The sequence below is a fragment of the Tetrapisispora phaffii genome, chromosome 2 (assembly GCF_000236905.1).
Source record: "Tetrapisispora phaffii CBS 4417 chromosome 2, complete genome".
NCBI classification, from domain to species: Eukaryota; Fungi; Ascomycota; class Saccharomycetes; order Saccharomycetales; family Saccharomycetaceae; genus Tetrapisispora; species Tetrapisispora phaffii.
In genome coordinates this window covers 393,958-409,562 of record NC_016521.1, presented here as the reverse complement: position 1 = coordinate 409,562, position 15,605 = coordinate 393,958, and the positions used below count along the sequence as shown (strand labels likewise).

The window sequence follows — 15,605 nt, the reverse complement described above, 5'->3', positions numbered from 1 at the left end:
GGAAGCGCAGGATCGGATCTTCTTATTATTTTCAACGTAAAACAGAAACTTGCTTCTTTTTATATATTCTACATAATATCTAATAATAAGTTACATGATCATCCAAATACTAGAAGTATAAATAGGTCTCCTATTTATACTTTTAGTTTAGCTACAATTTGCAATGTGCCTCGTTGAACTTGTCATTGCATTCGTGGCGACATCAGCTGTTCCAGTTGGTGACAATATTTCCTAAACAGGAAATATTAATGTTTCGTAACTGTTTCAGTAATAGTTCCTAAATAGGAAATATTATTACTGTTATATCGTAATCTAACTCTTGCTGAGCTTATATTACAACATTCTAATGAGAAATGCAATGTATATATATATATATATATATTGATAACCCTTACTCTACAACAAATATTAATATAAACTGTGACTGTCAGCAATTCAATGTAATGGTGCGACCCATTTGTAGGTAGCATATAGGAATGACCAGTATCAGTATGTTCCAAAGAAATTGAATTAATATTGACCGTATGTAAAGATATACTTACGACAACCGCAACCTCAAAATGTTCTAGCAACATGCATTGGCCACTATGACACTGACTAGCTCATACTATGGCATAACGGCAATACGTTCGGGAATCAATTAGAGAAAGTGAGTTGGTAAATAACTCAATTCCAAAACCAGATCTTCGCATATAAAAAGAAGAGGCTTCTTCACGTAAAAACTTATTGTGTATATTATAGTTACTATAATTATATAATTAAAGCCCAATAAGATTCACCACCAAAACCAGTACTTAAACGATATACCATACGCTTGCATGAACTATATAACCTGCACTTACATACTACGAATATCTTACACTGTTAGATTAGTATCGAAGTGAGCTTTGATTCCCCACAGTGTCAACATTTACTAGTAGATTAGATCAACAGTGTGTGCGTTTGGTTTAGATGGCAATATTATATTTATTAAAATATTTGCAACGTTTCTATCTTAATAAAGTTGTAATTGCACTCCTGGCGATCTGCTGTCATGTAGAGAGATCAAGACGATTTATTCCAAGTTAGTTCTAAAGTAAATCGAATCGTATACTCTGGTATTGTTCCCAGTGTTTGAATACTCACTGTAACTTCTTCTTTGATAAAATTTATTTTATATAAGTTTTAGATATTGGATGCGAATCGGTGAAATATATGACATGGACCAAAGGGATTGTCGTAATAATGAATGATATGTAAAGTCATTCATTAACTGGTGGATGACAATCGTAAACGTTTTACAAGAAAATAAACAAGTATATAAACTATGTAGTCAATTAATAACCAATTTTAGTTTCGTTTACCATAATCATAATTACTGAGCAAAATGAAGCAGCTTACTATATAATTATAATTATTAGAAAATCATTAAAGAAAATGTATAATAAAAGGTTCGTGCTTAATTATGCAAGGTTTCGTACCTTCCCTCATAGGTCTTATTCAAGGCAGTATACGGTGAACAATACTAAGGTAAAACTTCCTGGCAACTATTTTTACTATGGAATTTTAGGTTTATTTTTAATTAGTGCCAGTAATTTTGCATGCGATCGTTATTATAGAAACGACTCAATGCTGTTGAAGAACTCAAAAGTAATTACTCCAGAGGAAGTGGCTCGGCATAATAAACGGGATGATTGTTGGGTTGTTATTAATGACAGTGTTTATAATTTGACTGATTTCATAGATTCTCATCCAGGAGGTAAGAATGTCATAGTCGCAAATTCTGGGAAAGATGTCACTAAACTATTTGAACCTATACATGCCCCAAACGTTCTTGAAAAATATTTACAACCAAAAATGAGATTAGGAACACTATCTAAACCAATGCCACCAGAATTAGTTTGTGACGTTTATGCACCTGGAGAGACTGCTGAAGAATTAAATTCGAAAATAAAATTAAGAGCCAGTTTACCAGCATTGAATGAAATATCAAATATATATGATTTTGAGTATTTAGCTTCTAAAATTTTATCGAAACAAGCATGGGCATATTATTCTTCTGGATCAGATGACGAAATATCTTTAAGAGAAAATCATAATGCGTATCATAGAATATTCTTTAATCCAAGAGTATTAGTTGACGTATCTGAAATAGATACTTCAACTACAATATTTGGTAAAAAGCAAGACGTACCATTTTATGCTTCAGCTACTGCACTTTGTAAATTAGGGAATCCGTTGGAAGGCGAAAAAGATATAACAAGAGGATGCGGACAAGGGCCAACAAAGATTCCTCAAATGGTATCGACTTTAGCTTCTTGCTCTCCTAGTGAAATTTCATCTTCAAAAATAGATAATAATCAAAGTTTATGGTTTCAACTGTATCTCAATCATGATAGAAATCTAACAAATTTATTAGTCAAAGAAGTTGAAAAATTGGGGTATACTGCTATATTTGTAACAGTTGATGCTCCAACATTTGGTAAAAGAGAAAAAGATGCCAAATTAAAATTTTTGAAGGATCAAGAAGGTTCAGCAAAAATAATGAAAGATAAACCCTCTTCTGATGAAGAAGCTGGTGCATCTAGGGCATTATCAAAATTTATAGATCCTTCAGTAACGTGGAATGATATAGCAGAGCTTAAAAAACTCACCACGCTTCCTATTATCATTAAAGGAGTTCAAAGGAAGGAAGATATTTTGAAAGCAGCAGAAATTGGCTGTCAAGGAGTAGTCATTTCTAACCATGGTGGAAGGCAATTAGATTTTGCTAAAGCACCGATCGAAGTTTTAGCTGAGTCCATGGATATATTAAAAGAAAGAAAGTTGGATAAAACGTTTAATGTGTTTATTGATGGTGGAATTCGCCGTGGAACAGATATATTGAAAGCATTATGCCTAGGAGCAAAGGGAATTGGTTTAGGGAGACCTTTCTTATATGCAAACTCTTGTTATGGAAAAGATGGTGTACAAAAGACGATTGATATACTTAAATATGAATTAGAAATGTCAATGCGACTTTTGGGAGTAACATCAATTGATGAATTGGATGAAAGTTTCTTGGATCTTTCTTCAATCAAAAATAGAACAGTGCTAGTACCAAAAGATACATTATCTGAAATGGTATACAATCCATCAAAACTGATAGAGATATTACCAAAAGAATAAAAGAAAGTTTTCAAATCTTCTCAAGGGTGCTCGGATCATTTATTTATTCACTAAATTTGATGACTGTGTTAACGCGTCTGATGATTAAACTAAAAATTTGCGATGAGATCCATTTGCAGAAAGTAACAAAAAGGTAATCATTAAAAAGCTTTTGTTTAGATCCATATCTTTTAATTTGAACAGTAAAATATTACCTAGTAAAACATTTTATAAGTACATAAGAATATTCAAGTAAAGAATACCAGTGTTGGAAATGGTATTGAAACTTGATATTGACTTTTTTATTAATTGGTTCGGGCTTACCATACTGAAATACCCTATTTTATTATATTTACCATTTCTTAACTCAGAACACTTTCAATTACCATTGCAGGTTTACTATGATTTAATTTTATATTCAGCATTATTGAGAGCATTTCTATTACTAAACTCGTGGTTTAAATGTACATATTCGACTAGCGAGTGGTCACCATTGAGTGAGATAGATGATTTGAATGTATTAGTCACTGGAGGCAGTAATGGTCTTGGGAAGGCTCTTATTGAAACAATTTTGACAGAACTTGGCGAAAAAAAGAAAGTTAATATAATTAATATTGATATAAGTAATTATTCAGGGAACGATGAGAGGGTTCATACTTATCTTTGTGATCTAACAATTCCATCGATGCTAAACAAAATAATTGATACCATATATGAAAACGTGTTAATCGGTGGAACAAAGCAATTTCATTTAATAATTAATAATGCAGGAATGAGATCAAAATTCAAGAAATTTGAAGCTTTCACAGAGAAAGAGATCAGAGATCTAATGCAAATTAACTCAATAACGCCGGTAACTATTATCCAAAGGTTATCACCACTGAGAAACTGTAAACAGATTGATTCTAAACACAAACAATGTTATATTGTCAACATTGCGAGCAGTCTTGGTATTCTAGCAGCTTCTAAAGTCTCGATTTATGCCGCAAGTAAGGCAGCGCTGATATCCTTCCACAACTCATTGAAATTCGAAATTCTTGCAGACCCTACGAATAAAAGAAATATTAAGACATTACTTGTAATTGCAGGTCAATTAAATACAGAAATGTTCTCAGGTTTTACTCCACCAAGACAATTTTTTGCTCCTATCGTTGATGTTAAAGATTTAAGTCGAAAGATTATTAATAAATGTAATATTGGTGAATTTTGCCAATTGAATGAACCATTTTATGCAAATTTTGCATATTTACTAATGAGTTTACCTTTGGTGATACAATGGATAGCTAGAAAATTATCTGGTATGGATAATTGCCTACCAGATGAATAATAAAGGTCTCTCATTTATAAATCAAGTATTCCGTCTGTAATCAAGTATATCTTAGAAGTAATACAAAGTATATATGCATATAGATGAAAATTTAATGAGCAATTGTATATTACTATAGTATAACTTTAATGTTGCGTTATTCATAAATCTTTCTTAGCAGACATCTCTAGTTGATCTTTCAACCATTCAAAATACAGGCTCTTTTGTAAATACCCTGCTTCATTAAAGACCTTATTAACTGGTAAATTAGCATTAATTGTTTCAACTTTACCTGTCTTTGTGTTTGTTTTCTCAATAACTAATATATAAATAGGGTTATTATTCTCAAAATGAGATCTGATGACAACTTTGCATTCTTCCTTGACATTTTCTCCCGTATAAATTACATTCTTCTGGAAAATATTAGTTAACCACCAAAATGCACCAGATAGTATTACATAAAATAAAACTAACAGTTTCTGGTAATTAATCGTTTCTTTATAATCAAAATTTTTGTCAATAATGAAACTAGTACCTGCAACCATACCAATACTGTAACCAATGACCAACTTCATATCCACATAAGTGAACACTTCTTTAAAATTCAATCTATTTAATTCTGATGAAATATCTGCATCTAAAGTTTGGCGCAATTCAGGGATCGAATACACATTGATAGGGGTTACACTCATCGTGGATGTATTCTATGTACTTTCTAGTTTGTGCTTAAGTAATCTTATAAGCAACAAATGTGTTATTATAAACCTATTATAATCCATTTCCTGATGTAAAATATCAAATGGATAGTAGTCATAAATATGTTCAAATTAAACGTCAATTGAGTTATACTAATTTCAATATTCATGTATATTGTGTAGTGGCGGGTAACTGCATATAAAAAGCTTTCAATAGAGTAGGAATAGTCCCAATGACATGATCCCACAAGTGAGACAACTTGAGGGATCATGTATAGAACTCATTAAAAGTTATCTATTCCTTATATTTAATTAATATCTATTTGAAACTTTCAGATCGATTCAATTGTCTTCTGTGTCAAAACATATCTTATAATATTTTCTGAAGAGCCATTAAAAGTGATCCGAACATTGTTGTCGCTGGAACTCGAAACCTCCTACCAATACACATATACTTGTCAAAGTAAACACAAATTGTGAATTTAAATAAACGTTTATATAAATACAGGGATAATGGATGAGTAGAGCTCTAAGATATAACGTCTAATCTAAAAACATCTCAAAATATTATATTATAAATATAGCCAATTGGACAATAGTCATCATAATAAATACCTCTCAAATCTCCATGGCTGTTCACGCATGATATCGTAACTGTTCCCGAAACAAACGTTACTACTACTGCTGGAACCTTTCTTTTAAAACATCTTAAGTATATGTGATGGTGTGTGTTGTCTGATTTATCTTTACTTTTCGTGTGTGTTTCTTTAATTTTGTTTTTGTGTACACACACAATTATAAAAAAGATCAGGGTTCGTCATTCCCTCATCGCTGTCGCCAGAAAGAGATAGGAAACAAAGAACGAAAAAAAAAAATAAAAAAAATAAAAATGTAGACTATATAAGGAGGGCTGCATTATTAAATATATTTAATTCATATAAGTATCTTAATCTGAAAAGTTCTTGAGAAGAAGATTTCGATTCCACATATATTTAAAGATATAACTCTATACATATTAAATCGAGGTTTCCTCAATTACTCTTTTTGTTAATGGTAATAACGATACATTAATTATATATATACATATTTTTTTTTGGTTACACGTTAGATCAGAAATTGTCGACATTAAAGTTGTGTGTTTTTTATACTTTTATCTGCATTTTGGAAAAGTGACTTATTAAATGTTAGGATAGTTACTAGGAAAAGGAAAAATAAAATATTTAAATATTCGTTTATATCTTAGTATTGTTTTTTTTTGCATTTAAAAAGATTTCACTTAGTTTATTAATATAGAGAACGTAGGCTTTGTGAAAGTATTAAAATATATCAAAAATGAATTCTAGTAATAGAATAATATCTTCAACAGATAATTTATACAAATATAAGGAAATTGCAAAACAGTTGGCACCTAAAATTGAATTAGTTTATTCTGGCAAGGCTCCTAATTCAGAAGAAACTATTATTTTAAAAGAAGTGATATCATTTCTGGTTAGTTTGCCAGAAGGTACACATTTATTTTGTGATGAAGCATTTAGAGAAATTACGATTTTTTCAATAGTTATTTTTTCATTTAAACAACAAACTACAATTGATTATGTTACACATTATTTGGTTAAAAGTATTAACACTTGTGAAAAATGTATTTTACAATTTATTAGAGGTAAAAATAAAATTTTAAAACATTTTGCAATACAAAGATTGGTAGCATATCAGCATGTAACAGAATTTAGTGATATGGTAGATAAGTGGAGAATTCCGATAGTTCTTAAAAGATTACAAGATATTACAACAGTACCGTCATTAGCCGCTGCACTATCAAATTCATCGGGAAATAATGATGAAGTCGATAAAAAACATTTAGAAATACCTAGAGATATACAATTAGCATTTTTTGAATGTTTGTGTAATCCAAAAATGTTAAGATTGGATAAAAGTTTAAAAGGAACATTTAACGCAATTTTCACTTTTTTTTTATCATTATCATTACCATTATTAAATTCATATAATTCATTAATTAATTCTGAAAATTTAATCACTAATGAAAATAATAATTCTGAAACAATTGTAATACCTGAATTTATTGCAGGTATTATATATTGTTGGTATGAAGGTAAACCTGATCAAAGTAATTGGGCAAAAGGTGTATTAGTATATTTACAATCAAAACAATTCAAATTTAAAGTTGATACAATTACATTTGACATTATTGAAGAAATCAATTTTCATAATGTCTATTTACAGGATCCTAGTAATTGGAATCATATTAATATATCAAGATTTTGGTTAAAATTTTCAGCAATATTGACTTTTATGGAACTTCCTGTTATAAAAGAATATTTTGAGTTACCGAAAAACATCCAATCATTAAGGCAAACTTATAAAAATTTTACAATCGAATCCATTTTCAAATTATGGTATAACCATTTAGCATCCCCTTATCAAATGAAACCAACTTCTATATTGTTAAGAGCATTCAATATGTTTTTGGAAATTTATAAACATGATTTTTGGGGCAAAGTTGACCCATATACTTTTCATAGTGTACTAGATACAATTTTTGCAAAAGATTCTTACGTCATCGATTTAATTCAAGTAGAAAATAATGCAGATGATGATGATGATACCATCTTTTTGGATTATGGTACATTATCGGACATGGTAACGTGGACTATTTCATTTTACCATTCAGTTTCAGATTCTAAAAAAATACAAATGATTAAAAAAGTATCAACGATATTTTTAAATTTTATTGCCAAGAAAACATCATCTAATGGTTTAACTAATGCATGTTTTTTTAATTCATCAGCAGCTTTACTGAGCTATGTGTTGGTGATAAAGGAAAATGAAAGAGGGTTGTTATATGAAAAGGATGATTTTGAAACAATATTATTTACAAAAATTGATTTTAGAATTTTTCTTAATAATCCCCTGATTCAAGATGTATTTATAAGGACGATCACAAACCCGGCAGATTTATATCTTAATTTGGATTCATATTTATCAACATTATCGTCATCAGCAATGGAGGTCATATCAAAGTGCATTTCGTTAGAGATATTATTACTTTGTCATTATTCATTTAAATTATATTCGGGGAAAAATATCACAGATTCATCTTCTAGTTTTATTTTATTGAAAAATTTGACAGATAATTTGAGTTTAACATCATTTCAAGATGGTCCAGCTTTGGCAAAACAAGTTTTAATTTCATTTAGGGATATAAACGGGTTGTTAGAAGTATCTGTTAAAACTCAAATGGTTCAAAATCACAATACAAAAGTTTCGAATTTTCTAAAGCTGTCCACAAAATTATTGGAGAAATGTACGGACGTTTCCCCACAACATATGTCCGAAATTTTGAAAGACAATGGAGTTGCTCAAGGTTTCTGGTCATGTGTATTTTCTCCAAATGATGATTTGTATCAAGCTGCAACAAATATTTTATATGATACCTTCGATGTCGAAGGTAGATTAGAAGGTATTCAAGAAATTTTGCAAACTAATCTAACTGGTCATATCAGGGCAATAAATCTAGTCTTGACACATTTGATCAAATGTGAATTTTTTGAATCTTGCCCCAGAGCTGTTAGAGTTTTAATGGATATCGTAAACACCTGTACGGACCCTACTTCTGGTATTATTTCTAATTTCTTGACTTTAAAAGATGATATGACTATTATCGAATTTCGTAAACTTTGGAATTTAGTCTGGATCTTTTTGGATACCATTTACAAATGTACTTTAAGATGGGCATCCAAATATGAGTATTCAGAACTAGAAAATTTTACAAAGGATACTTTAGAATTGAGTCGTTCATTAATTGATTCCTATGGAGAGTTTTCAACTGTCTTAAACCAAGATGATGACGTCATGTTTAATAGTGTCTTAAGTGCTATTAAAAACATGTTATATTGGTTGAGATTGAGTGATGACCAACTGTTGGAGTCATGTGTTCATCTTATTTCTTCCACATCTGATCTTGCAAATAAAAAGGGTATTAAATTCAATGACACACTTGTAGAAATGATGACTAGGTATGCATTAAAAGCCAAAAAATATTCCAATAAATTGACAGAACAGCAATCTAATGAAATTTTAACAAAAGCTAAGTTATTCAACGATAAATTAACAGCTAGCGTAAAAGAATCGGTTGAATCTTATAGAAAGGAGAAAGACTTATCGAGACAAACATTGTTACAAAAATCTAAACAACCTATTGAGTTAACTCCTACTTCATCCTCACCAGAGTCAAGGGCTGACTTTTTACAAAGGAAGGCTATGGCATCCTCTATCACGGGGAGACCAAAGGGTTCTCAATCAAAATTAACCTCATTTGGATCTTTTCAATCAACCCACTCACCAACTTTACAAGGTATAAAGACCACCTCTGCACCACCATTATCTAAAATGGAAATAGCAAGAAGACAGCTACTTAATAATAGAGTTGTTCACCCACCGAGTGATTCAGTTTTCCGTAGCAAGCATATATCAGTAAAACGCAATGACAGTAGTAGTGATGAGAGTGAACTGGATATCGAGTCAGCAAGAGAACTCTTTGCTACAGCTAAATCAAAAAAGGGAATACAAACTCTTGATATAAATGGAAAACAGATTAAAAGACAAACTGAAGCTGAACGAGTTAAGATGGAAGAAGAATATATGAGGAAGAGATTGAATATAGATATAAATCCTTTCTATAACAGTATATTAAAATGGGATTATAATAGAAAGGATGAATTCCCAGATGAAAAACAATTAAACGAGTATTCCCCAGTTAAAGATGTCTATAACTCTGTAGAGGAATACCAAAGTATAATGAGATCATTACTTTTGCTGGAAACATGGCAAGGTTTATGTTCAGCTAGAGATCGTGAAGAATATACACCTTTCCCAATTATTGTTGGTAACAGAGTTGCTGTGTCAGACTTTTATGAAATTTATGCATCTGTGAAGAAGAGCAAGCTTACCGAAGCCAATATATCTGAATCAGATATGGTTGTTTTAGCTTATTTATCTGATGTGCAATATGGAGAAAAGCTAAAGAAAGCACATTTTCAAAGGGCACAACATACTTGTCTAGCGAAAATCAAAACATTGAAAAATGCCAAAAATGATAATGTTGATGTTACTCTTCGTATTCATAGAAGTCAAACTTTTACTAAGTATCTGACCCTGAGATCGGAAATTCAGGCAATGAAGGTTATGCAAATGACAACTGTAGAAAGAGAATATACATCATTGGAAGGACTTCAATATTATGACTTGGTTCCTCAAATTTTAGCAGCCAATCCTGCATCGCCTCCAGATGTTTCAACTGGAGAAATTGAAGAAGTAAAGAGAAATTACTCGTTAAATGATTCCCAAGCTATGGCTGTTGTTAATACAGTAGCCGCTGACGGCTTTTCATTAATTCAAGGCCCTCCTGGTACAGGTAAAACCAAAACAATTTTAGGTATTGTTGGTCATATTTTAACGACTCAAGATGCATTACCAAAAAATATTATTAAGGTACCTGGAGAGCAAAATTCCTCACCAGCACTCGAGCAGACACTAAAAAGGAAGAAAGTTTTGATATGTGCCCCTAGTAATGCAGCTGTTGATGAAATATGTTTGCGTTTAAGGAACGGTATTGCAACTAATAATGGCAACCCATTTCTCCTGTCTGTGGTTCGTATTGGTAGATCTGATGCCGTAAACGCAGCTATCAAAGATTTAACACTGGAAGAATTAGTAGAGAAAAAAGTTAGCGAGAAAAATTATAACATGACGTCTAACCCAGATTTAGAACGGAAATTTAGTTCTTGTGTTACAAAAAGACGAGCTGCGAGGGCAAAACTAGATTCAGAAAATGGAGCTATTGACAGCACAATGTCGACGGAAGAAATAACTAACCTACAGTTAGAAATTAGAGAATTAAGTAAACAAATTAATCAACTAGGTAAAGAAAGGGATGAAATAAGAGAGCAAAATTCAATCAATTATAGAAATCGAGAACTAGATAGAAGAAATGCACAAGCTCGTGTTTTAGCTAATAGTAACATTATTTGTTCTACGTTATCTGGTTCTGCTCACGATGTTCTATCCACTTTAGGAGTGAAATTTGATACTGTTATCATTGATGAAGCTTGTCAATGTACTGAACTTTCTGCAATTATACCTTTAAGATACGGTGCTAAGCGTTGTATCATGGTTGGTGATCCAAATCAACTTCCACCGACTGTTCTATCAAGTAAAGCTTCTAGTTTAAATTATGATCAGTCATTATTTGTTCGAATGGAAAAGAAATGTTCCCCATATTTGTTGAATGTTCAATATCGTATGCACCCTTCTATAAGTGCATTTCCTTCCTTGGAATTTTACGATGGAAAATTAAAAGATGGTCCTGATATGGCAAATATTACAAAAAGACCATGGCATAGTATTGATTCATTAGGTCCGTATAAATTTTTTGATATTATAAGTGGCAGACATGAACAAAATAGTAGAACGATGTCATATAATAATCCTGAAGAGGCCAGAGTGGCAGTGGAATTGGTTGATTTCTTATTAAAGAGATTTGAAAACAAATATGATTTCACAGGTAAAATTGGTGTGATTTCACCTTATAAAGAACAAGTATTTAAGTTAAGAAGAGAGTTTAGAAATCATTTTGGTTTATTGATTGAAAAATACGTCGACTTTAATACGATTGATGGTTTCCAGGGCCAAGAAAAAGAAATTATCATATTATCTTGTGTTAGAGCCAATGATTCAGATCATGCCTCCGGTGTTGGTTTCTTGAAGGATTTCCGTCGTATGAATGTAGCCTTCACTAGAGCAAAATCTAGTTTGTGGATTTTAGGTCATCATAGGTCATTAAAAAGAGATAAACTTTGGAATCATTTGATTACAAATGCTAAACAAAGAAACAAATTAGAGCTTGCTTGTTCAGGATTTTTGGATATTAATAATACTAGAGTAATAAAAATTTTAGAGCATTATAAAGATTCACATAATTATATCGGCGGTGATGATGATTACAGTCCAGTAAGCAGATATGACAACGAGTCAAATAATAGTAAAAGAAAACTGAAAGAAATTAAAAATTCTACTCCAATGAATGAAAACGTTAAGAAGCAAAAGCATAGTAGGGAAATAGTTGCACCTAATCCACTTCGACCTGCAGCTAAGAAGAAATCTTCAATATTTAATAAGTCGAAACTTGACGAAGTAAAATCACAACGTTCCTCAAAGAAAAAATCATCCATTTTTGGTGGGCCAACAATTGGTGAAACTATTTCTAAGACGGTAGTACCATATATTAAGGATAAAACAATTAAAAATGATGTTAATAAGAAAAATAAAAAAGACAATAGAACAGTTAGAATTTCAGATGACATTACAATTATAGAGGATAAACATCATTATGATGATGATGATGATGAAGCTGAAGATGAATATGATCCGTTAGCTTCTGAGAAATATAATCTCCCAACTGTTAATCATATTAAAAGATTGCATTCTCCTCCTTTACCAAAACCATCTGAGGATGAGGACCCATACGTGCCGCACACATAATGTATTATTTCATAAAAAATAATTAAAAGATATAAAGAATAATAGCATAAAGGATAAAATAAAGAATTTTCTTGAAAACTTAATAAAATATGACTTTGAATATATAATAATGCCTATAACTAATTAAAAATTAATCATTTTTCTTCGGATCTGGATTTGACTGATCAATGCTATCTAATGTCTTCATATGATAAGACATATTCACGTTATAACTATTATTGTCACTTAAATCTGATTCTGCATGTCTATTAAATGTTACAGTTTCTTCTGATAAACTGATCTTAGGTGGAGATGTACTTGTCAAATCAAATAACGAAGGTTTTTTGAAATTGTTAAACTTCTTCGAAAGTTCTATTGTATCTTTATTTCCAAAGGGGTCCTTCGTAATTGAATCTACGTTTTGCACTGAATAAGATTTTGAAGCTTTTGAAATATGTAATAATTCATTGCAGGCTTCGTGTAAAACATTAATTTCTGTTCTAATTAAGTCATCGACTATTAACAATTTGTCATCTGAGGATTTTTTAGATAAATTCTCTAAATCAAAGGTTGTTTTTTTATGCATGATATGATTTTATTATTATCAATTTTTTCAGATTTTATGAATGAATCTGAAATATATTTTTTGTTTTTAATTCTAATTCATTTATTATATTAATTACAGATTCCCATATATTTCTTTGTTGCGACAATGAATTGGTATTCTCTTTTTTGTACGATAAATGTTCCTGAAGATCTTTAATTTTCAAATCCATAAAATCGATTGCATGATTCAAGATATTATGTTCAATGTCATCATTATTTGAATCCTTAGATTGGTTAATTGAAAAAGTTGACATTAAGATATTGCTGTAGTGTAAATCATTATTGAAGTATGTTAATGATGGAAATTGCGATTGTTGACGATGTTGTTCAGGTAAATTCAGTCCTATTTTTGATAATAATCTTATTTTCTTAGATTTAAGTTTAGCTAATTTTTCATTGAGTTTATCAATTTCAAAAACTTTTTTTCTATTAATGATTGTTTTTTCTTTATTTACGAAATTCATATCTTTTTTCATGGTATTTAGAATCATCTGTAGATTATTAATATTCTTAGACAATCTAGTTTCACAATCATTTAATAAATTCAATGAGTTCAATATAGTTTCTCTATCTTCTACATCATTGTCGATGTCATTATCAGTATTATTCAATGCCGTATTATCGATTCCGATCAATTCAATATATTTATTCATTGGATCTCTATGATTAAGATTTATCGTTATAGTATTGTTTTCTTGCTGTTCATATGTATTCTCCCCTTCTGATTTTGACATTTGTGGTTCCCATTTTGATCTTTCCACAAGCAATTGGTTTTCCAACTCAATCAAATTTAAATATTTCACTCTAGTATTTTTAACTGATACTATCTCCGAGTTTATTTTCCCATTGAAATGAATCAACCTCTCATTCAAACTAACGAGATCATTGAACGCAATCAATATATCGTTTCTTATCATATTTACGTCATAAACATTCGAATCTATAGCATTCCCTTCACTCTCGCCTCTGCTCAAAGCTCTTCGATGTAAAGCCGTCAAACTGTCCAAAAAATCTTTAATCTCGACGTTCTTCTTCAAGACATCGTCTAATTTAACCTCCAAATCATCATCCATCGTTCCTTATACTCTTACTCGCATCTATTCATAGTGCTTACCACCGTAATTCCTACCGTTCTTATAAAAGTGATGTGCATGTAAATATGGCTGAATTTGTTCTTGCTATTTATATTGCGTAATAAAAAAAATTGCCACAAAAAATAATAATTAAATGATTTACCAATTTAAGATCGCTACGGTCGGTCGAATAAATTATCGTTATGGGAATAAGTCGATAGACAACAGGCTATTGACAGTTACAATGATATTAGTGCTATATGATTGACATGATATAAAACTTATATGAATACATGATATAGTATATGCTGTTGGCTTGACGCACATGCGTACAATGGAACGGGGAACCGCTGGCGACGCTTTCAGAAGTCTCTCTTTCTCTTGGTAGAGTTCATTTCGTTGGAAGGGACCATCTGTGGCTGTGGCTGTTGCGTGAACATGGAGTCCAGGTTTGACGAAGACATGGTTGCTTCGTTGACCAACATTGGCACGGTGACGTTTGAAGGGACGTCTTGTCTCTTGTACCCTGGGACGACCATGGACGAGTAGTTGGCCGTGCTCAACGGGTTATTGAGATACTTTTGAGTAGTGTTGTTCAGGTCCATGCTCTGCCTTATCCTCATACCAATTGACGACAATTGGTTGTGATATTGCGAGAACTGCGCTGAAGACTCGGTTGCAGGAGAGGTCTGCACTTTCTTTGGGGGGGTCTGTAAATTATCCATTGCGATTGTGTGTAGTTGCGTGTAAAAGGCGTGCTGTATCGGAACAAAAGGCCCTTTATATGTATATAAACCGAGACAATTGAAAGTTGGAAAATTGCATTAACCGGATTCCACTTCTAGAATAAAGTCTCCTTTATATACCCACCATTAAAATAAAGTCCACCATACTTAAAGTAGCAGATATCGGGCCGAGCGGGGGAAAGGCGGCAAAATACGTAAAATTTTCCTAACACCCACACACCCACACACACGGACACGCGGACACAAAAACGGCTGCAAAAAGGTAAACAAACGCTGGCGCGGTGTCTGGGTGTTCCGTGTTTACACTTGCGTGCACCGCGCGGTGCATGGGTGTGCAGTTGCTGTCGCTGCGTTACCCGGCGCAGGCGAGGCCGCTCCAGCACCGCGAACGACGCATTGCCAGTCACATGCCGAACAATTGCAAAGCGCTGTCCGGGTCACAGCGGGAAGAACTCGCTCCCCGTTCAGCGTCCCGCCCCGCCCGGCGATCCGATCGCAGTTGGGGGGGGGGGGCTCC

At 32.0% G+C, this 15,605-nt stretch overlaps 6 protein-coding genes across 6 annotated transcripts; 3 read left to right on the top strand and 3 right to left on the bottom strand.

The window, feature by feature from the left end:
• Positions 1 to 1,416: 1,416 nt before the first annotated feature.
• Positions 1,417 to 3,147, top strand: CYB2 (L-lactate dehydrogenase (cytochrome); the record flags this gene model as incomplete). The annotated part of the gene is made up of 1 exon (XM_003684241.1): positions 1,417 to 3,147. The coding sequence occupies one exon, from the start codon at positions 1,417 to 1,419 to the stop codon at positions 3,145 to 3,147; it is 1,731 nt and encodes a 576-aa protein (XP_003684289.1).
• A 253-nt stretch (positions 3,148 to 3,400) lies between these two features.
• TDA5 (Tda5p) lies at positions 3,401 to 4,453 on the top strand (the record flags this gene model as incomplete). Its single annotated transcript, XM_003684240.1, has 1 exon — positions 3,401 to 4,453. The coding sequence occupies one exon, from the start codon at positions 3,401 to 3,403 to the stop codon at positions 4,451 to 4,453; it is 1,053 nt and encodes a 350-aa protein (XP_003684288.1).
• A 140-nt stretch (positions 4,454 to 4,593) lies between these two features.
• Positions 4,594 to 5,124, bottom strand: SPC2 (signal peptidase complex subunit SPC2; the record flags this gene model as incomplete). Its single annotated transcript, XM_003684239.1, has 1 exon — positions 4,594 to 5,124. The coding sequence occupies one exon, from the start codon at positions 5,122 to 5,124 to the stop codon at positions 4,594 to 4,596; it is 531 nt and encodes a 176-aa protein (XP_003684287.1).
• A 1,335-nt stretch (positions 5,125 to 6,459) lies between these two features.
• On the top strand, positions 6,460 to 12,684 carry SEN1 (DNA/RNA helicase SEN1; the record flags this gene model as incomplete). Its single annotated transcript, XM_003684238.1, has 1 exon — positions 6,460 to 12,684. One exon carries the CDS (start codon positions 6,460 to 6,462, stop codon positions 12,682 to 12,684), a length of 6,225 nt encoding a protein of 2,074 aa, XP_003684286.1.
• A 599-nt stretch (positions 12,685 to 13,283) lies between these two features.
• On the bottom strand, positions 13,284 to 14,342 carry ATG23 (Atg23p; the record flags this gene model as incomplete). Its single annotated transcript, XM_003684237.1, has 1 exon — positions 13,284 to 14,342. The coding sequence occupies one exon, from the start codon at positions 14,340 to 14,342 to the stop codon at positions 13,284 to 13,286; it is 1,059 nt and encodes a 352-aa protein (XP_003684285.1).
• A 362-nt stretch (positions 14,343 to 14,704) lies between these two features.
• DIF1 (Dif1p) lies at positions 14,705 to 15,067 on the bottom strand (the record flags this gene model as incomplete). The annotated part of the gene is made up of 1 exon (XM_003684236.1): positions 14,705 to 15,067. One exon carries the CDS (start codon positions 15,065 to 15,067, stop codon positions 14,705 to 14,707), a length of 363 nt encoding a protein of 120 aa, XP_003684284.1.
• Between the last annotated feature and the right edge of the window lie 538 nt (positions 15,068 to 15,605).